The 22,431-nt window shown below is 40.1% G+C and overlaps 1 protein-coding gene across 1 annotated transcript; it reads left to right on the plus strand.

Moving 5' to 3' along the window:
- The first annotated feature begins 6 nt into the window (after positions 1–6).
- On the plus strand, positions 7–14,191 carry LOC124286606 (coiled-coil domain-containing protein 157-like). Its single transcript, XM_046722981.1, has 11 exons — positions 7–122; positions 1,183–1,443; positions 1,888–2,059; positions 2,946–3,717; positions 5,195–5,385; positions 5,504–5,680; positions 6,192–6,360; positions 7,577–7,731; positions 8,602–8,675; positions 10,720–11,039; positions 12,731–14,191. Exons 2-11 carry the CDS (start codon positions 1,199–1,201, stop codon positions 12,889–12,891), a joined length of 2,436 nt encoding a protein of 811 aa, XP_046578937.1. The 5' UTR covers positions 7–122; positions 1,183–1,198; the 3' UTR covers positions 12,892–14,191.
- Positions 14,192–22,431: the final 8,240 nt, after the last annotated feature.

Below are 22,431 nucleotides of genomic sequence, written 5' to 3' on the forward strand. Positions count from 1 at the left end.
AGGAAGTGACGTCATGTAAACAACATGGCGTTATCCGAGGGAACATTCCAAATGTGCTAGACTGTCTATGTGGTTTTTTTTACGTTACTCTTATTTATGTCTGTTTCAGCCTGTTTGACAAGGTATGTTGAATTATGATTTGATATCTCTTGAGTGACATGTCAAGATAGTTGTCATTTGCAGTTGTGCGTTTGAGAAACATTTTCAAGTGTCATAAAACAGGCATTATAATGACAGGAACGTTTCGTTATTGGCGTCAAATATTTTGTCTGCAATTGTGAGATGGCTTCCAATACAATGTTCCACATTTTGCATTAACATTGATTAAATCATCCTTATGTTAAGAGTGATGATTAACAGATTACCTGGACATCCAGGACCCGAGGAAGGCGTTTTTTTCATGAACACCATGCATATGTAAACATTTACACTAAGTTTATCATGAAACCTGTATGTTTGAAAGAGCTGGTAAGCATGAATTTCTTCATATTCAGAAGTCCAGACACTACTAATATTGATACGTTATTTTGAAGCGAGTCCCCAGATTGATATTCTATAGCTTGCGTACAATCAGACACCAGATTATATGGTCTCAGGTACAATGTGTGAAACATATTTCTGGTGTCCCTCTCCATGATATTGCAGGAATAAAAGTGGCGTAAAACCATATTCATTCATTCATATTCTACAGCGGCAAACCATAGCTGTTCAAAGACCCAGGGGTTCACCTAAGTTTCCAGGATCTCTTTTTATGATCTAACCAGGATAATGGATAGAGTGTCTTCCCAGGGAACTGACAATTTGATGGTAAAACAAATCTGGTGCTAAGCTTTAAATGGATGAAACAAATATAAGTCCGCAGGGTAGTCAGTATACCATATATACTTTACCTGTAATAATACAGGCAGCCATGCACCTGTGGAGATCCGGGTTAGAATTAGTCTTCAGCAGCCCATGCTTGTCATATGAGGCAATCAACAGGATCAAGTGATCAGGCTCATGGCATCGTATCCCCGTTGCGTAGATGGATGCTCATGATGTTGATCACTGGAATGTCTTGTCCCGACTTGATTATTTACAGACCACTGCCATACTTGAAATAGTGATGAGTGCATCATGTGTCATGAATCAGATCTACATTTTAATCCAAGTTAAGTCACTGGTAAACATGCTTATTTCCAGATTGTGATCTCTGACCATGGCTTACCTTTTGGGGAGCAAGGCCTGCATGGAAAGTCTTCGGAATGATGTACAAGACTTACAATGGGCAATTAATGATGTGTTTTCACGGACTGGACCAGTGTCATTTCCATCATGGAAGTTCCCAGACAAAAAGTCATGGGATCTTGACATTGACGAATTACTTGAACTGTATGACTATTCTGAAGACGAAGAAGAGAGACAGGTGGCACACATTGCACTGTATGAACTAGTGATTGACAGGTAAGTTTCTGTGTGTGTGATCATGGTGATGCCAAGTCATAATAACAGCTGGATACACCTTCCAATTGTACTGTATAATGTATTTGCTGCTGTTTTCACTGTTAATTCCTGAAAAAAATCAGTTACCTTGAAATGCTAAATACTTCATTGATTTATTGAATACACCATGAGGCAAATACAATATGTTATATAGTATATAGTAACGATTAAGACTTTTTATTCATGAATATTTTATGTTTAATATCAAGAAATTAAAATAACAAACATGTGACATAATTGCTTAAGTTGAAAGATTTAATGATATTTTCTTTAAAGCTAAAAGAGCAATTCATTGCAAACAATACTGCTTATAGCCCGAAAGCATGTCATTTCACACACACACACACACACACACACATACACGCGCACACACTGTTACTGTATGTTTGTTTCATGTACATCTAGAATGGTGCTGTTGATGCAGTCAATGGGGAAATATACCGAGCAGCTGATGGCCAGTGTGAAGACAGGGGGAGAAAACTCCTCCACCTCTAGCAGTTCTGTTGGCCTGGTTGTGAAGAAGTATTGGAACAGGCTGATTCAGCTTCACACAGTTGTACAGCAAACACAATCAGAGGTACTTGTTTGAATGTCATTCAGCTGAGAAACTGATTGCAATGATGCTATTGTTTTCCACCTTGAAATTCACATTTTGTTTCAAAACACAAGACAGATTTGTGTCTCAAAGCCATACCAGTCAAAGACTTGCTTATGATCAAATCACTTTGTCCATGGTGAAAAAATAGGTCTGTTGTTTAATCCTCGATCAGTCTTACCTAAGCAGATGCTACTTGTTGTTTCCCTGTCTGGAGTTCGGCATGGTGGGGATAAAACAATGTGTGTGGGCAGGGTATCCTTGTTAAACTCAGTAGGTGTACTCAGTAGGCTTGTGGTATAACACTGTCTTGAGAGCGGATTGGTAGTAGCAGCCACACACATCTGCATGAACAGCACTAAATAAGTGCAGCCACAGTCTTCATACTATAGAAATGATATAATGCAAATATTATAAAAGCCAACCTCAGAATGCTTGAGGATGACATGTTCTCCCCTGTATTTCAAATGTTGATCATATATATTTACATCATTTTAACTTCACTTCATTCTGCAGTGTTGAGTGTCTGCTCATGCGGCTGTGGCAGGAAGATCTCATATCAGGCTCACAGTTTCAAAATTTGCATGGCTCCTTATGGCCTGCAGATAATACTTGTTAATTGCTGCAATAAGGATACATTTGTGACTTTAGTCCTGAAGAGTTCAGTCAAGGCCTACAGATTTTATTGCCCATGGGTCATAATGGCAGTGTTGTAGTTTGTAATATATCACTCACTGATGTTTCTGCTCCTGTTTTATACAGAAGAATACTGCAGTGTATTGTGTTAGGATAAGTATATTGATGTTTCAAATATTGAATATTCAAATTGTTTTAATTTTATTTAGTACCCTATGGTTCTGTTTTTCAGAATAAATCCAAAAGTCGAAAATATTCTGATTTGGAGAACACAATCAGTAAACTAACAGATGAGTTAAGTCAACTCCAAAATGGAACTTCTTACCAGCGAGGACTGACACCTCCAAAGACACCAGGGTTTGGCGGACTTATCCCTCCAAATAATGCAGATCTTGCTGTTATGAGGGGAGAATCCGTGACTTCTATAAATGATGGAGAGATTTCCAAAGATGCTTGTAATAAATCATCACAGACAATTGAGACAGTATTTGTACCTTGTGAATCATGTCATGCAGTTCAGAAGTGTTTTCGAGAAGCCGGTGATGTTATTATCAATACCTGCCAGTCTCAGAACATGCCCTCTTCACTGAAGAAATTCCGAAGTCAAGTCGTTGATGTTGACTGGTTGAGTTCCAACGATGTGAAACGATGGACTGCAGAGCAGAACAAAGACATTGCTCGTATAAGTAAACACGTGGATCAGCTTGCTGCAACAATCGGTCCACTGCAAGAAGATGTTGCAGGGTATGTAAAAGAAAAGAGAAAGATGAATGAAAAAGTGGTTAAAGCAGAAAAGGATTTGAAGACGGAGCGAGAGACACAGTCTGCAGTCAGACGCCAGTTTGAGGTGAAGGTCACGGAACTGGAGAAGCAGCATGCAGAGATGTTGAGTCATGTGACCCAAGAGAAGGAGGAACTGAAACAGTCGCGGTCAGCACTGGAGGCAATGTTGGCGTGGCTGAAGGAGGAGCTGCAAGAGCAGCAGCAGCAACTGCAGCAGTTGGGTGAGGATTGACACTTTTTCTATCTGATACATATCCTTTCTATTTGGTTGATAAGTGATCTCAGGCATTGTATTCCACTGTGTAGAGTTGCTTCCTTGACCATACCAGGATCTGCTGTGGGTTTAAACCCTTTCATGACAGTGATTTGTATTTTGTGTACCTGTTCCCAGCTGATTTAGGGTCATATCTCAATAGTATATATGAATCCTTCCTATAGACAGCTAGGTTTCCTGTTCCAAGTCACTCAGATCTGGCACAATTGTTGCTGAGTGTTCATACTAATAGTTTCACACAACCATCTTGTTCCTGGCCGCATAACATCTCACCAAAACACAACCATCTTGTTCCTGGCCTCATAACATCTCACCAAAACACAACCATCTTGTTCCTGGCCTCATAACATCTCACTAAAACACAACCATCTTGTTCCTGGCCTCATAACATAACATCTTGTTCCTGGCCTCATAACATCTCACCAAAACACAACCATCTTGTTCCTGGCCTCATAACATCTCACCAAAACACAACCATCTTGTTCCTGGCCTCATAACATCTCACCAAAACACAACCATCTTGTTCCTGGCCTCATAACATCTCACCAAAACACAACCATCTTGTTCCTGGCCTCATAACATCTCACCAAAACACAACCCTCTTGTTCCTGGCCTCATAACATCTCACTAAAACACAACCAATTCATACTGGATCCTTCCACAAGCATGTAGGCCGCTCCATACATCCCTGTGCATTCCCCATTGTTGTCCATTTTAAAGACTTATTCTCACATGATTAATGTCCAACTCTGATTCCTAGCCAGTTTTCCACTCCAAAGAGTACGACCAGTTTGGGGAAGGCACAGGGCTCATCTAGAGTGTGCTGCTTACTTTAGGAACTGTTGTTAAATAATGGATGGTGCTCTAGAACCAAGAATCTGTAAGCTGAATCAATAGTACTTTTGTGTGTTCTGAGTGACTGTAACTGCCTCTGTGGTGTAGTGGTTAGAGCGTCTGCCCGGGAGAGAGGAAGGTAGCGGGTTCGATCCCCGACCGCATCATACCAGCAGACGTTAAAATATGGTACTTGTTGGTCCCTGTCTGGCGCTCGGCATTAATGGGTACAACAAGGACTGGTCGACTCGGAGTCAGTATAATGTGTCTGAGTGGGGTATTCATGCTTCACTGCGGCGTGGTATCTCAGTGGGCTAGCACTATAAAACCAGCTTCAGTCTGGGCTAGTACAAGCAGCCGCACATACACATACACATGCATGCACGTCGTCATATGAGCGAATTTTTTTCAAGTACGACGTTCAACCCAATTTCACCTCACCACCTCTGAGACACTGTGGTAAGCATGATAAGCAGGTACATGTACTATTTCCTGTTTTCAGCCATAAGTCTGTGATACTAGAACTCTTAGTTCTTACGTTTCCTTCTTTCCTTTAAGATTTTGTTTGACTGACATTTGTTTCTTCTTAGAAAATACGAAACAAGACCTTCAAAGTGAGGTTGATAGAAACAAGGCAACGTCCAGTGAAGTTAGTTCACTAGAGTCGGAGGTCAGGACCTTGAAGACGCAGCTGTCAGGTATCAATGAGAAGCTGGAGAAGACTCATCAGGACCTCAGTAAGGAGCAAGCAAAGAACAGGAGTGTGGCTAAACATGGCCAGGTAAGGGGAGCTGTCTGATGGCAGATTTTATAGTTATACATAGTTATCTGTAACGCCTTATAACTGTAATTGTGCCATGTCAGGTATCTCTACAAGTTCAATGCCAGCTTTGTGTCAGTCCCTCCAGGGCAAGCAGGATGCCCTGCTACAGAGAGTCGGGGACCTGGACCAGGAGAATCAGGACCTGAGGGATCAGGTGTCGCTGTTGGAGGAAGAGAAGGAAGCCATTGAGGAGTCGCTCACGGCTGCCAAGACAGAAGCTCAACAACTGGACCGCAAGATCAAGGAGAAAGAGGTGGGTCCCATTACTGGCAGTGTCTGCTGATAATATCAGTCATGTTACAGGTTGTGAATTTTGTGATAGAAAAGCTGAATTCTTAGATTTGTACTAAGTTGCACATACAACATATCAGAAAACTCCATGATATCGCTCTAGAGTCACTACTAGACACATGCAGCTTCTGGGGACTTTGGAACAGTCAGAGTCTTGTCACGCTTTGTTTCTGGTCTAATACTGATGTATTCGGGGAGATGTGAAGAGGCTCATGCATATTGTAGTGCTTGTTTGACTCCTGTTAGTTTTCATGGGCTCATTGTCTTTCTGACTGTAAGTCACACAGCAATATTTGAGATATATGATGACAGTGTCTGAGCCTGACGATCTACTCTTATGACAAACATGGGTGGATGAAGACACAGCAAGTTGAAATATTACATTTGAATATGTAGACGATAGTTTCACAATGAGGATAATGTCCAGTGATGTGTATTGCCAATGTCACTGACCAAGTGATTTGTACATCCAGGGGGTGATAGAGAGCCTGAACTCAGAGAAGACAAGCCTGAAGAAGAGCATAGCTGACACACAGGGCATGATAGAGAGACTGGAGAAGTCTCTGGAGGAAGCCAAGGAGAGAGAGAGGATGATTATAGAGTACCCTGACCTCAATGGTCCTGTCAACCCGGACTATCAGGGTAGGTTACCATGGTTACATAGAGACAGTTGTCTGTTGATTGTCACCTTAAGTTGGACCTGTTGAAGTTTTAGGTTGAAAAGTCTGATTGTTGACAGTAATGTTTGTTCTGGAATGATAAGTGATTGCTATCTTTGGTGTGCTGTAAGTACTGTACAATTGTACCATTGATATCATGATTGTCATACAGTGTTGTTAAGAAAAAGGCATGTTGTAGGTACAGGTGATATCACCAATAGTTGGTTAAAGGTGCTGGGAATATTGTGATGGACATGCAAAATCAGGTGATATCATGATAGACATGTAGGTACAGGTGATATCATGGACAACTTTCAGGTAAACTGATATCATGACATACGTGTTGTAGGTATCGTTTGGGACATGTTACAGGTACAAGTGATATCATTAGGGACATGTCACAGGTACAAGTGATATTAGGTACAGGTTGCAGGTACAAGTGATATCATTAGGGACATGTTGCAGGTACAAGAGATATCATTAGGTACAGGTTGCAGGTACAAGTGATATCATTAGGTACAGGTTGCAGGTACAAGTGATATCATTAGGGACATTTTGCAGGTACAAGTGATATCATTAGGGACATGTTGCAGGTACAAGTGATATCATTAGGGACATGTTGCAGGTATGAGTGATATCATTAGGGACATGTTGCAGGTACAAGTGATATTATTAGGTACAGGTTGCAGGTACAAGTGATATCATTAGGGACATGTCACAGGTACAAGTGATATCATTAGGTACAGGTTGCAAGTACAAGTGATATCATTAGGGACATGTTGCAGGTACAAGTGATATCATTAGGGACATGTTACAGTACAAGTGATATCATTAGGGACATGTCACAGGTACAAGTGATATCATTAGGGACTTGTTGCAGTACAAGTGATATCATTAGGGACATGTCACAGGTACAAGTGATATCATTAGGGACATGTTGCAGTACAAGTGATATCATTAGGGTACAGGTTGCAGGTACAAGTGATATCATTAGGGACATGTGACAGGTACAAGTGATATCATTAGGTACATGTTGCAGGTACAAGTGATATCATTTGGGACATGTTGCAGGTACAAGTGATATCATTAGGGACATGTTGCAGGTACAAGTGATATCATTAGGGACATGTTGCAGGTACAAGTGATATCATTAGGGACATGTCACAGGTACAAGTGATGTCATTAGGGACATGTTGTAGGTACCGGTGATATCGTGACTGACATGCAGAACCAGGTGAGAGCCAACTCCATGAGGATACAGGTGCTAGAGGACCAGAATGAGGGACTCCGGAACTCCATCACAAAAGTTCTCACCATGACTCAGGGCAGGGAGCCTCCAGGCAAACACCAGCAGGTAGGACAAACTGGAATATCATCATACAAGTGGGTACAAGTGGGTACAAGACAAGGGGTGATGGATGTCTCATTTAACATTGCTCAACAGATATTGGGGGATGTTTTGGGGGGTCAGAAACCATTATTTATCTGTATATTTCTATTATGACACATTATTAGCATGTGATGTCGCTGGAAAGTATTTGTCAGCTGTACTACTGTGGAAAATGCCAGCAATTAATTCTAAAAGTGAAGTATTAGGTGGAAGTTGTTGTAGTCTCTTAGCTTCCGGTATGTAAAAGAAAGAGAGAATGTTTCATGCAGACTTGGCTGTGTAAATATGGATTACTCACAGTCAGGGGTGGAAATAACCCATTGCCCGACGTCCGAGTCCAGTGTTTTTTTCTGTCCGGCAAGCAAATTTGTATATCACGCTGTACCGGTGTCCAGTTAACTTTCCAATGTTTATTATGTTGTTTATTTAAAAAATCAGCAAGAAAACGGTTGGTATAGTGGGAAAATAATCAGGGCAAGTGACTTTACATGTGCCACTGTACCGGAGTACACTAGCAAATTTAAACTTATTTCCACCCCTGACAGTGCAAGAGCTTCCAACCCCAAGAGAGTAAAAACTTGAGATAACAGGGATCGTGGGCTGCATGACTCAGTCAGGTCCAGAGTGGAACCTGGTGGGGGTTCTGTAATTGCAAATTCCCTTCTCAGAAAAGTCACTGAAAACGATGTATTCAGACATATATGTGTGATTTTATGTTGTCAAAATGTGCATGTATAAATACATTTGGTAATAAAAGCATGAGTCTCAAGCCAAAGGTGAGATAGTTAGCAGGTATGCAGAGGATAATACTGAAATGAACTGTTGTACTCTCAGGTCTCGGGACCGGCTCCCCTGTGGAAGACCGAAGCACTGAGTCAGTACAGAGAAGACACGTCCCACGCAGACAGGTGAGAGGCAGTCAGTCACTGACCTTTGTCTTGTGTTGTCAACAATGTCATGATCATATCACCAGAGCATACCACATACTGATATTGAGCTTATGACAAGGACCCCTACCATGAAGATCCGGGTTAGAAATGGTCTTCCGCAATCCATGCTTGTCATAAGAGGTAACTGAAGGCATCTGCTGGTGAGCTTTGCTGACTTGGAGACCGTTCATAATTTATGATTAGGGGGGTAATGATGATTTTAAGGGTTGTCACCCATTTTGTTGTGGGAAGGTAGGTAGGGTACGGGTCATCATTTTGTACGCATGTACTAGTGGGGGTCTGCAATTTTGTACATAAAAATATTAAAAACCTTTGCTTAAAAATTAACTATTAACAATTATGAATGGTCCCTTGGTTGATGTAGATAACCTACCCCACTGGGTGGATTGTAAACTAAGGCTTAGTCTCTGAATATATATAATTTTGATAGTAACAAACAGGCCCATTTATATTGCATAGGAGCCCTAGGGAGACCAGAGATTCAGAACCTGAAGAAATCTAGACTTGCTTTATTTAGGGCTTTAGCACTGCAGAGAGGGATTGGCAGTAGGGAAATTAATGTGGTTCAGGGACTGTGAGACAGACTAGGTGGATTGATGCTCACAATATCCTTGAAATAGTCAGGTATTTACACACCCGGGGCCTGATCCACAACATGTTCATAGCTCTGTGTCAATCATAGGACTGTGACAAACTATACAGGTACGATACCTCGTAACATTACAAACTATACAGGTACGATACATTGTAACATTACAAACTATACAGGTACGATACCTCGGAACATTACAAACTATACAGGTACGTGCGATACCTCGTAACATTACAAACTATACAGGTACGATACCTCGGAACATTACAAACTATACACAGGTGCGATGCCTTGTAACATTACAAACTATACAGATGCGATACCTGGTAACATTACAAACTATACAGTGCGATACCTCATAACATACAAACTATACACCTCGTAACATTACAAACTATACAGGTACGTACGATACCTCGTAACATTACAAACTATACAGGTACGATACCTCGTAACATTACAAACTATACAGGTACGATACCTCGTAACATTACAAACTATACAGGTACGATACCTCGTAACATTACAAACTATACAGGTACGATACCTTGTAACATTACAAACTATACAGGTACGATACCTCGTAACATTACAAACTATACAGGTACGATACCTCGGAACATTACAAACTATACAGGTACGATACCTCGTGAACATTACAAACTATACAGGTACGATACCTCGTAACATTACAAACTATACAGGTATGTACGATACCTCGTAACATTACAAACTATACAGGTACGATACCTTGGAACATTACAAACTATACAGGTGCGTGCGATGCCTCGTAACATTACAAACTATACAGATTGCGATATGCCTCCGGATTACAAACTACAAACTATACTATACAGGTACGATACCTTGTAAACATTACAAACTATACAGGTGCGATACCGTAACATTACAAACTATACAGGTAATGCGATGCCTCGAGAACATTACAAACTATACAGATGCGATGCCTCTGAACATTACAAACTATACAGGTGCAATACCTCGGAACATTACAAACTATACAGTGCGATGCCGCACGTGAACATTACAAACTATACAGGTACGATGCACCGAACATTACAAACTATACAGGTGCGATGCCTTGGAACATTACAAACTATGCAGATGCGATGCACGGAACATTACAAACTATACAGGTGCGATGACCTCGTGAACATTACAAACTATACAGGTACGATACCTCGGAACATTACAAACTATACAGGTACGATACCTCGGAACATTACAAACTATAGGCCTGTGGCCTCTTCAGTACGGAATAAAATCTCTCTACTCTCCTGAGCACTGAGTAGGCTAATTAAGCTGTTCCATTATTGCTGTGTGGTGAGGGTAATTAATCCCTCTACTCATAATGGACAAATTGATATAAGTATCTAAGTATATTTTCAGATATTATCAAGAAAATCAGAACAATAACAGCTCCAGCAAATCTGTGACTCCCGAGAAAACCCCACCCAAGACAGCCATCAAACCCAAAGAACAGACCTTTGTCTTTGACCATAACAAGACTAAATCAGATGGAGAGTTTCTGGTAACAAAGTCATCTCGACCCAACAGTGCCGTCAGACAGAAGGATGGCACAAAACAAGGGAGACCACCCAGTGGAAAAGGTAACCCAGGCAGAGTTATGGCCCCTGCCAATGCAACCAGCATTAGTGCATACATCCAGATGAAGAAGAGTGGGTACCATAACAACCAAGACAGTAGGGGTAAGGAGGAATTTCCTTGCTTTATACCATTTTAATATTGTATGACTTATAGAGAAATATTGCTTGTGGAAGCTTGTGGGGTGCTATGAACTGAAACTCTGTCTTGTTTCCTTTCCTGCTATCATCCTCACGACCGCCTCTGTGGTGTAGTGGTTAGAGCGCCCGCCCGGAGAGCGGAAGGTCGGGGATCCCCCCCATCATACCAAAAGATAAAATACGGTCTTGTTGGTAGTGCATTAATGGGTACAACAAGGCTCGGCTCGAGTCAGTATAATGTGTCTGAGTGGTGTATTCATGCTCCACTGCGGCATGGTATCTCAGTGGGCTAGCACTATAAAACCAGCTTCAGTCTGGGCTAGTACAAGCAGCCGCACATACACATACACACGCATGCACGGCGTCATATGAGCTAAATATTCTCAAGCACGACGTTAAACCTAATTCCACCACCACCACCGCTATCATCCTCACAGGCCCACCTCATTATCTTAGTGATTTGCTTGTGTGTTTGGTTGAATGTTTACTTGTTCTCTTATGATGTGCTTCTTAAAAGAAGTTTTCCGCTGATTTTATTTCAAATTTATCAATTCTACACCACCCTGAACCCCCCAGTCGATATAACTACAATAACACAGAGCTACAGATAACTTTTTAGGTCACTGAGTTATACACTCGCTTGTGTTAATCTCAATTGGGTATCCTAATTTTCCTTTGAGTAACCAAATAAATTCTACTCACCTCCCTCAAACTCAATTGGGTATTTTGCCATTTTCCATTGATTTAAAAAATATAAGATATAGTTTAAATGTTAGTGTTTGTTATGTATATTTGATATGTAATATGAAAAATGATAAGAAAGACTGCAAGTTGCCAAGTTCATGTCCTGAAATAGAACCTCTCAATATACCTCAGGTATTTTATCTATCCACCCATACGTAAGCAAAGATTTGACATTTTTGTGTGTACGCATGAAAGATCATATTTATTGAGTATTTACAAAAATTCAGGCGTACTTGTACACAATAGACTTAATAGGAATTGAGTTTTCACATAAATATTTGCGTAATTTACGCAGATGCGCAGCTTGTCTATACCTCTGATAACATTTCAGCTGAAATTTGATTTGTTGTCATCCCTGATATATTGTTTCCTGAGGGTGCCATCCCCTTTTGTTATGCTGGATGCCATGGTCTTTTATCGTGTTTTCAGGATGCGGCAGTGTAGCACGTTTGATGCCACAAAATGTTTGCCTAAAGTTTTCTTTCTTGTCTTTTCATCTTTTGCATTGAGTGAAGAATAAATATAATATTTCGTCCTTAGCTAATGAGCCTGCATTGCCAGCAAATTAAGTGGTATGCCAGATGCCTCAAATAGGGGTGGATGTGGCATGCTGTTTTCTCCTTGTTTTTAAGAATAAATGGATGATGGCATTATGACATTTTACTGGCCAAGTGTATGATTGAATTACAAACTATGAATTATCATAAACCTTTGCAACTCTGCTTCTTTGAAAAGTGATGGATATTTTCATACAGTGTCTGGAGATCATTTTCATGAATTATTCTCATTGTATTTGTTGGTACAAAAAAACAATCAGCTGAAAAGAATGTTAAAAATATTCCATGCAATGCTTTTGTGTTACAGTCAGTTGTGTGATTATGCTTTGAAACTGTTTCCTTTCTTCTTCTCAGCTGCACAACCGCCACCTTCTGGTAAAGCAAGAAGCCAGTCAGGGGCAGATAACTCTGGTTACTCCCCTCCAGACATGTTTGTGTGTGCTGACTGTGACAAGATGTACAGCAAGCAGAGGGATCTGGAAATACACAAGAGCTACTGCACAGGGGGGCACTAGCTGGGGTGTTCAGGATTATCATGAAAATGGTTTTATTTTTTTTAAAATGAACCATTTTCAAATTATTGCTACATTGTGAAAGTAGTGCTATGAGACTCTGTTATAGAAATTACTATGCTAGCAGGTAATTATATTTTTGCAGGTTACCATTACTTTACAAAGCACAAACTACGGGGATTGGAGATTTTCTTTGGGGGGGATGTTTAATTTTTAACAGTTTGCTTTATTCAAAATGTTCAAACAATTGCTACATAATGTAAATAGTGCCTTGATGTTCTCTTAATTTTAAAAAATCTCTTCATGGGTAGATTTTATTTTACTGAGGCACCATTTAGCCTCATAGATGTAATAACTGAACATTTTATCTATTTTTTAATCAGTTGCAAGTATAATATTTTTCTGACTAAATTATGCTCTTATGTCATGTTGACAAGTAATATGCCTGTTTAGGTGAAAGGCCTGTGGTTTGAATCTGATCTCAAGACTGCTTCTTATGTTGTAGGATATATTGAGCACTTATCGATATTGTCCATTTCACCCTGTTCATTAATACTGCCGTTGTTCACAGAAGTCCTAGCTATTCACAAGCTGACATTCCTCCTAGGTGCTACACTGGAACACAGATCTGTTCATGTTTGTTTCTTCAGTTGTTTTGTTGTAACTGAAATCAATTTAATTTCATGATAGTCAGTGTGCTATGTGTTTATAGTCAGTGACCTATTTTGCATACAGAGAATCTTGCACTAGTCGACCAAACTGTTGAAACAACTTGGCAAGCTTTAGAGTTTTACAATATTGTAGTCCATTGCTGATACATATGATATTGACAATACAAGGATGAGATACTATTATCAACAGAAATAATTCTTGTTCAGTTTGTAAACGGTCCTAACCAGTGTCTTGAGTGTGAGAAGTATAGTAACCTGCTTCAGTGGTATAGAGATTAGTGATGTCATTTGATTGTGTTGTCATTGATGTCATGATGCTGTTTCATTGTAGCGATATTTCCCAGAATCTATAGTGATCTCTCCCATGTGATATCTCCTGTTGAAGCCACTTTGGGTCTCACAACATTATCCAGTTAATCAGATTGTACAGTTAACTGGATATCATCCAAATATACATTCCACAAAAAATAGAAATGCTCATTGTGAACTGCACAGTTCTGGTTGTCATGGTTATCAGACCAGGAGGGTTTTACTGAATTCATGTCTTTTTCTATCCATTGTAGATAGTTTTGTCAGTGTCATAGTGTTTTTAAAAAAACAGGCTAGGGGCGGTGGGGTAGCCTAATGGTTAAAGCGTTGGCTCATCATGCCGAAGACCCGAGTTCGATTCTCAACATGGGGAAAAATGTGTGAATCCCATTTCTGGTGTCCCCCGCCGTGATATTGCTGGAATATTGCTAAAAGTGGCATAAAACTAAACTCACTCACTCACTAAAAGAGGCTATGTCCTCTTGCACTGGTTCCACTATAGTGTATGGATCCACAAGATTCAAGCCCTGTTTTATTTTTCAGATACTTTTACTCACTGTATTGTTTAATTTTATTTTTACTGGGTCATTAAGTTTCGTGTCCTTTTTGCGGTTGATGATAGTGTTAGCCAAAGGGTAATTTAACACCAAAATTAGCTGTAAGATACAGGGTCACAACCAGTGTCATTACTATAGCCTTGTTTAATTGTATCTTGTGGCTTCTGATATTTACTTGTGTTTTGCATTACGTTGCATTACATTCCATTACAAATCCGTCTCATTCCATACTAAGAGCATAACTTGATTCTTATTGACTTCTATTTTGATGAGACTCTTTTTAGCTGAAAAATATATTTGGGTTTGTTTGAGGCCTGCTACCTCACACAAGTATGGGTATGAAATGCCATTTTATGTGATTGCTTTCCCACTTTAAACAACTCACATTGTGTACACAGAAACCTGACGTGCACCTTTAATTGGTACATAGTTTCATATAAGGTAAAACAGGTGATATCTGTAACCGAAGCTTATGGTGTGTACACATTCCACTGACACATGTAGATCGTAGAAGGAAAATCCTCTTGTTGAAAATGTTTGTTGTGTTTCATTACATAACTATCACCATACATCAGAATCATCGTTCGAAATAGCTACTGGCCCGCTAGCTGATTGTGAATCAGGCCAGTAATATATTGTTAAAGCTTTCCCAACTGGCCAGCTAAAAATCTCAGATAATTTGTTCTGTATTAAAGAGAGAAAAAAGAAATCTTAGTTTTTCTGTTTGTTTGATTTATATTGTTTCCAAGGGGCGACAATAACCTACCATCTTTAAATACGGTACCAAACATCACACCAGTTCCGAAAAATGTGCATTTTGATATTGTATGAAGTATGATGTAGGCTAGCAACATTCTTACTTTACCAGCCCTCCTGGCCAGTGACATTTCAAAATTAATTCATACACTGATCAGAATACCTCTGAAGGCAAGCTTTAAACAATGTCCAGACATACCACATTCCTGACAAGAAACACAAAGTGACACCATTGTTTTCTGGTAGAGTCTCTTGCCCCAAAGTCAACACAAGATAAAACATATTGTCATTAAAACATAACATCATTTATGGATGAAGAAAATCTTGTATTTATGTTTTATAAGTTTATGCATTTTAGAGTATGAAATTTCCAATAAACATTCTGTGCACATTCTGTAATTGATTTTAAATGTTAGAGAGGACTCTTTTCAGCATAAAACTATTTTCAAGGACGATTTACCAAGGCAACAACTGCACAGAATTTAAGAAATGTTTACCTTTTGTAGGTGTAGTTAAATTTCAGTTTGGAAAGATTATTTTTTATATATGTACACGAAAAACATCTTACAATTTAGAAACATTTCATGGATGTATAATTTCTGTGCAAGTATTAAAATGATAATCTATATAATGCGACTATATGATGGCCTGTGAGAGGTATACTGCCTTACTGAAGCTACTGTGATACTTTATAATACAAGCTCTAACATTCTGACAGTATTAGGTACATGTACTTATGATCACCCAATATTGATGAAGTATTAATGATCACATATGTATGACACTCAAGATTTACAACCATTAAAAGCTTTATGACTGTCTTAAACATAAAAGTGAGCAAGGTGTTCTGATAACAAGGTATCAATACCTACAAACAATATGGTATTATAGTCAAATGTATTTCTACAGTGCTATGTACTTGTTAAACAAATATATTTTCAATCTAATGATACATATTTAGTCAAATAATCATAGCCTCAATTCATCACTAGTTTGTAAATGCCAAGGAAGTTATTTCCGTATACTTAGGTTAAGGTTAGTTATTTGTCAACTGAAACATTACAAATCCTCACAAATCTGAATTAAATCAGGCCAGGTTTGATTCGTGGGTACAGTGTAAAGCCCATTTATTATGTTCTCCCGCGGTGATATTGCTGGAATATTGCTAAAAGCAGCCTAAAACTAAACTCAGTCAGTCAGTCAGTAATATGATATTGCTAGAATATTGCTCAAAACAACTCACTCACCCACAATAATATGAGTTTGATGGACACCAGTTTGATTTGTTGAAATATTAAATAGAGCTCATGTCACTAAACACTGATAACAATACGTATGTTATATATGTTGTATTTATTGACAAACTATTCTTTGTGAAGGTGAGCTACATGAAATATGCTCATCAGTTGATGAACCGTCCAACTGTGTCTTATATCAGGTGTCTTAAAAGCAAATGTTACTAAATAGTGTTATTTATGTCCTTTATATGTTAATAATTATTTAACTCAAAGAATAAATTTGTATACAAATGATTTTGAATTTCGTTGTGATGTGTTTTTTCATACAACTTGTGTATTTTGATGAAAATGACACCTGACAGATGTCCCATCACAAACCGCAGCCATTTTATCTCAGTCTGAGGGAGGGTCTCAAAGCCTACAGAAGACTTTATTGGAAGTGGAATACCGACACTACTTTGTGTGTGTGTGTGTGCTTCAAAACGCTCAGGGGCGGTGGAGTAGCCTAGTGGTTAAAGCGTGCACTCGTCACCCGGAAGATCCGAGTTCGATTCCCCACATAGGTACAATGTGTGAAACTCAGTGTTGGTGTCCCCCGCCATGACATTGCTGGAATATTGCTAAAAGAGGCGTAAAACTAAACTCACTCACTCACTAACTCACCCAAAACGCTCAGGAACCAGATGGAATATTATATGCCACAGTGTACACCATGTATTTAATCACAGCATAATGCTTAGATCACAAGTATAGTTTCTATTTATAATGGATCTAATGTCAAAACAACTCTGACAAATTGTTTGAAACGGCCTACCTGTAGAAACTAGTTTGGATGAAAATGGTCGAGGTGTAGTGAAAAGATATCAACTATCAAACGGAATAAGGAAGTTAATTTGTTTTTTTTACAATTACACCGTACGTCGTATAGTTTTGGCATTTGTACATTGCATACATCTTCACACCCCTTTATGATAAAAAATTGCCACGCTTGTATTGTAATGGATTAAAGCGGAATGTCAGTGCTTTTATACCCTGATCATCCTGAAATATGGTACCACTTCTAGAACCCATTTAAAAGACGATAATGACGGTACTTATTTTTACCCTGTCTGTCAAATAAAACAAGGCTGGTGGGCCTGAGCTCAATACACTGCGTGTAGGCTTGGTATACATATGAATCTCAATGTTTGTCAGGACTAATACAAGCACGCGTACGCACGCACGCACGCTCGCAATGCAATGACCTTCAAGCAACGTTGAACTGCCATTTCACCCCACCGCAGACCCATGGAGATCCGGGTAAGAATTGTCTTCAACAACCCATGCTTGTACACAAGAGGCGACTAACGGGATCGGGTGGTTAGGCTTGCTGACTTGGTTGACACGTCAGTTGCGTAGATCAATGCTCATGATGTTGATCACTGGATCGTCTGGTCCAGACTTTATCATTTACAGGCAACCGTCATAGAGCAGGGAAATTTCTGAGTGCGGCGTAAACCAACCAAAAAACAAACCCCCCACCTCATGTTAAAACGACACATGCTTTTTGATATGACCCCCTTCTGAAGCATATTGATGTCACGAGGCCCAATGGGAGTGTCTCGTCGGGATAGTCACTGTCAGTCTTTGAAGTTGGGGATCTAGTCATGCCGCCCGTCGGTGCCAATATAGCCGCGAGATGTTGTGATCACCAAGGGGTCCTGCTGGGTCAAAGTCACCTGCACTAAGGTCAAGGTCTCGACTTTGAAGTTTTAACATCTCCATAAAACATGTCTGTGAAAAACGATTAAGAAACAAGCTATGAAAGAAAATGTTACATTTAAAGCATTCCTTCATGTATAGAGGTTAGGTTACATGTTATGCTAATTAACAACGTAGCTACAAGCAATCTTTTACAAGCATAGATATCTTGTAATTAAACTTTATTAATGGATGTAACTGATAATATTATTTAAGCAGGCGCGTAGCAAGCCAGTTTTTTCGTGTAAGCCCGATACATACATGTATTAAATAGCATTTAGGGCTTGCCCAACCATTTTAGCAACAATCATGTGTAAGCCCGGGCTTTTTTCATAATGGTAGCTACGCCCCTGTTAAGTTTTTAACATATATTTGTAAAGTAACCATTATAACACTGCTTCAACAAAACACGGTTCCCCAAGACGATGTGGTCATGTTTGTTGCAGTAGGCTACTAGTGGGATCACTGAGTCAGGCTCACCCGATATTTGTCATGATTTACATAGGGTCGGCACGTAAGTGATGGTCTGACATGCTTAATTCTGTAAATGTTGAAATATTCACACAAACATGTTGCTGAAATAACACTCCAGAAGTGGTTATGAATTACTTATCGATTAGGTGTTTTATAACTTTGAGAGGAAAGGAAACAGTGCACTGACTGGAATGTCTGAAGCTCCCCGCCGCTGTAATTTGACGTAACGCTCACTAAAAAAATTTCGTACGCGTTAAACATTACACCCATTGGACTTGGTTGACGCATGAGTGAGTATATGTTTACGCCGACTTTAGCAATATTCTAGCAAATTCACGGCTTGGGACACCAGAAATGGGCTTCACAAATGGTACCCATGTCGGGAATCGAACCCGGGTCTTCAGTGTGACGAGCGGACGCTTTAACCATTAGGCTACCTCACCGCCCTGGCTGGCATGTCCATGTGTCCAACATGAAAAGACCTATCCTCATGATGTCAATCACTGGATTGTGTGGTTCGAACTCGATAAGTTACATACCGCCGTCATAGATGGAAGATCGACGAGCGTTAAACAACAATCAAACAAAGCTGAAATCTTGTTCTGTAATAAAATGTAGATTGGATGGCCACAAGGGCATCCGATAGATGCTACGGCTTGTTGAGTTGCTGGGTATACGTCGTGGTATACGACCGCCCTTACCACGTAACTGTGGAAAATCCGGGTTATTAACGACCCCCAACAAGCTATGCTGATTGTAAGCGGCGTCCAACTGCGGGTTTTGTAATGACTGGTCCAGACTGGATTACTGGACTGGTCCAGACTGGATTACTGGACTGGTCCAGATTCGTACAGCCCACCGTTATATAACTGGAATACTGGTGAGTGCGGTGTTAAAACACAAGCAAAACAAATACTTATCACATGATAAGACGCACATTCACCCAACTTCTGGTCCGCCCTGGTGAGTAATTCAATTGCGGTTAGTTTTTCAGTTAAATATCTACATCAGATGATACATAAACAAGTTTCTACTAGAGGGGTTTGTGAGTTTAGTTTTACGCCGCTTTTAGCAATATTCCAACAATATCACGTCGAGGAAAACAAGATCGGCTTCACACATGTGGGGAATTGAACCCGGTGTTCGGCGTGACTAGCGAACCCCACCGTCCCTCTCACCATTGTCCAGCTAGGGTGGTGTCGGTCTGTATAAAGTCGAGACTGGACCAGACAATCCAGTAGTTGACCTCATGAACACTGATCAACGCATTTGGGATACGATGACGTGTGTCAACCAAGTCAATAAATCTGGCCACCCGTTATTCAACTCTTTTCACAAGCACGGGTTGCTGAAACTGTGACAAATTCTAGCCCGGACCTTCTGCATAGGTTAATACACTGATGCAACACCTTATGACCAGTGTTCGTGAGTGAGTGAGTTGAGTTTTACGCCACACTCTGCAATATTCCAGCTATATGGCGGCGGTTTGTAAATAATCGAGTCTGGACCAGACAATCCAGTGATCAACAGCATGAGCATCGATCTGCGCAATTGGGAACCAATGGCATGTGTCGACCAAGTCAGCGAGCCTGACCACCCGATCCCGTTAGGTCCCCAAATTAGTGTTTGTAAGTTCATCCTCATCTGTATCTTTGAAGTGAACGTCTCTTCCCCGTGAAAAACGTTCTATGCTCTTGACTCTGCTGGTTCTGTTGGCTGTTTACCTCGAAGAAAGAAAATGGAAGCAGTTCACCGTGATATCCTTAGGAAGAATTGTTCCGACTTCGTGATAGCTATACAACGTGTAGATGACGTGGTCGACAAACTGGTGCAGTTTAAAGCCCTCACTATCTGCATGAAGGCTGAAATTACCAAAAAACACAAACCTCCTTTGACCCTGTCAGAGAACTGTTGTCCATCTTACCTAGACGTGGGCCCCAAGCTTACACCCTCTTCTGTAAAGCATTGGAGAAATGTGGAGAGACAGAAGCCATGAAATTGCTGGGTCTTGAGACTCCTACTGACAAGACAGAGCAACAGGATCCTCGTTGCCATTTGGACTTGGGAGCTGATGTATGCGAACACCAAGGCCTGTGTATGAACAATACCCCTCCTCTGGTGAAACTTCAAACAAGGTTCCAAGAACTGTTGAATTCCTTTCAGTCTGTGGCCTGTGCAGATGAAACAGAGTCCTAGTCAAATGGCCCAGGCAGGATTTGTGTACTAAATCAGAGGGAATGCTTGCAAGAGTTTTTAATGTGGTCTCGTTGTCAAGAACTGGGAAGTAGATGATGATCCCTGGGTCGAACATGAAAAGTGGTCTCCAGACTGTCCGTATTTGGCCCTGGTGGGAGTACCTCTGAAAGAGGTGGCGCGCTGGGGTAGTCATGTGAATGTATACTAGTATTTGTAACCAAGAGTGTGATGTCCATTGTAAAATACTGTATATTTGTGAAACTGTTATTGGTAATAATATAAATTAATATTAGCGTTTATTACCCATACAGGCTAGGATACACAGGTTATTTTTTATGTGATAATTGCACATGTGCTTTTCAGTGATTCTCAACGTTGATTGGTCAGCTAAGCAGAGAAGAAATATGATTGGTGACGGAACTACTTTTCATGATCCACGTTCATTGACAACTTTTACCGTTTCATTTAGGAGATAAACATCATGTGTTGGCCAATTTCCGGGTGTTATTGAGTATTTGAAGCACGGGAATTCATTTGGAACCGACGGCGTCAGCCGGAGGTTTCAAATGGAATATTCCCGTGCTTCAAATACTCAATAACACCCGGAAATTGGCCAACACATGATGTTTATCGACATTGAAAACACAAAAGTAAACCAAAAGGTCCACACACGTTTTTGTGTCTGCATTCATTGACATAGAGTACGGGTACAGCAGTGCAATGTCATCAGCCGGCCGTTTCGGCTGTCTCCCATGGTAGCATCTAGAACTGCTCATTTGTGACGTCATTCGGACTTTACATCACAATATGATTTGAATGACGTCATCTCAGCTGACGACGTAACAATACAATGGTGTGAGCAATGCTTGTATGTATTAATACGCAGCGAATTTCCGGGAATCGAATACCATTTGATCACGTTTTTCAACCAATCATATTAAAGAACACAGTGACTTTTGGTTTACAATGATAATTAGAACGTGCTGTAATCACACATTCCGAGATTTAAAAAAGAAAACATAAAGGTTAAAGAATATGAATAATCTTTTTATCAGACGTAATTATTTTGCAATAAAATTGCGTTATAAATAGTAGTCTTTTAAAATTATATAATCTTAAAAACACACACCAAAGCAATCGTTTGTATTGTTAGTAAACAAACATGGCCGCCGTTAGGCTAACCCCTATCAAGATCACTTACCTAGTTAAAGTTGACGGTGACTAAATAGAAAGAGTGATAAGAATTTTACAGCCCTTGAATTCCCAAAACCTTTTTGCTGTTTAAACTGAATTCGGGGAAATAGAAACAGCAAGATACCGACTAAAGATGTTATCTGAAAGTGTAAAAAGTGAGTCGGACACGGCGTCCATGCCATCGAACCAGAAAACAGCACCTTTCTTACCGGAATCAGTGCTAAATGTTCTTCTTCAAGATGACTTTTTATATCCATGCATTCCTAATCAATCTGAGAGGTTGGTCCCATTAGCCGATGCACAGACTGACACATTTCATGGACTCGGATTCCGACTAGAGTTATCCTTCTTGGAACTGCTGTACTCTACTGAGACGAGAGTGTAACACGCCTTCCACAGAACAAAATG

This window comes from Haliotis rubra, unplaced genomic scaffold (assembly GCF_003918875.1).
Source record: "Haliotis rubra isolate DU_JTF1 unplaced genomic scaffold, ASM391887v1 Scf387, whole genome shotgun sequence".
NCBI lineage: Eukaryota > Metazoa > Mollusca > Gastropoda > Lepetellida > Haliotidae > Haliotis > Haliotis rubra.

What these genes read in the sequence shown, in the direction of transcription:
- LOC124286606 (XM_046722981.1), top strand. Translation starts at nt 1,199, where the DNA reads ATGGCTTACCTTTTGGGGAGCAAGGCCTGCATGGAAAGTCTTCGGAAT. An exon ending in GTGTGGCTAAACATGGCCAG is followed by an intron (nt 5,386 to 5,503) that starts GTAAGGGGAGCT and finishes GCTTTGTGTCAG; the next exon opens with TCCCTCCAGGGCAAGCAGGA. An exon ending in GACACGTCCCACGCAGACAG is followed by an intron (nt 8,676 to 10,719) that starts GTGAGAGGCAGT and finishes GTATATTTTCAG; the next exon opens with ATATTATCAAGAAAATCAGA.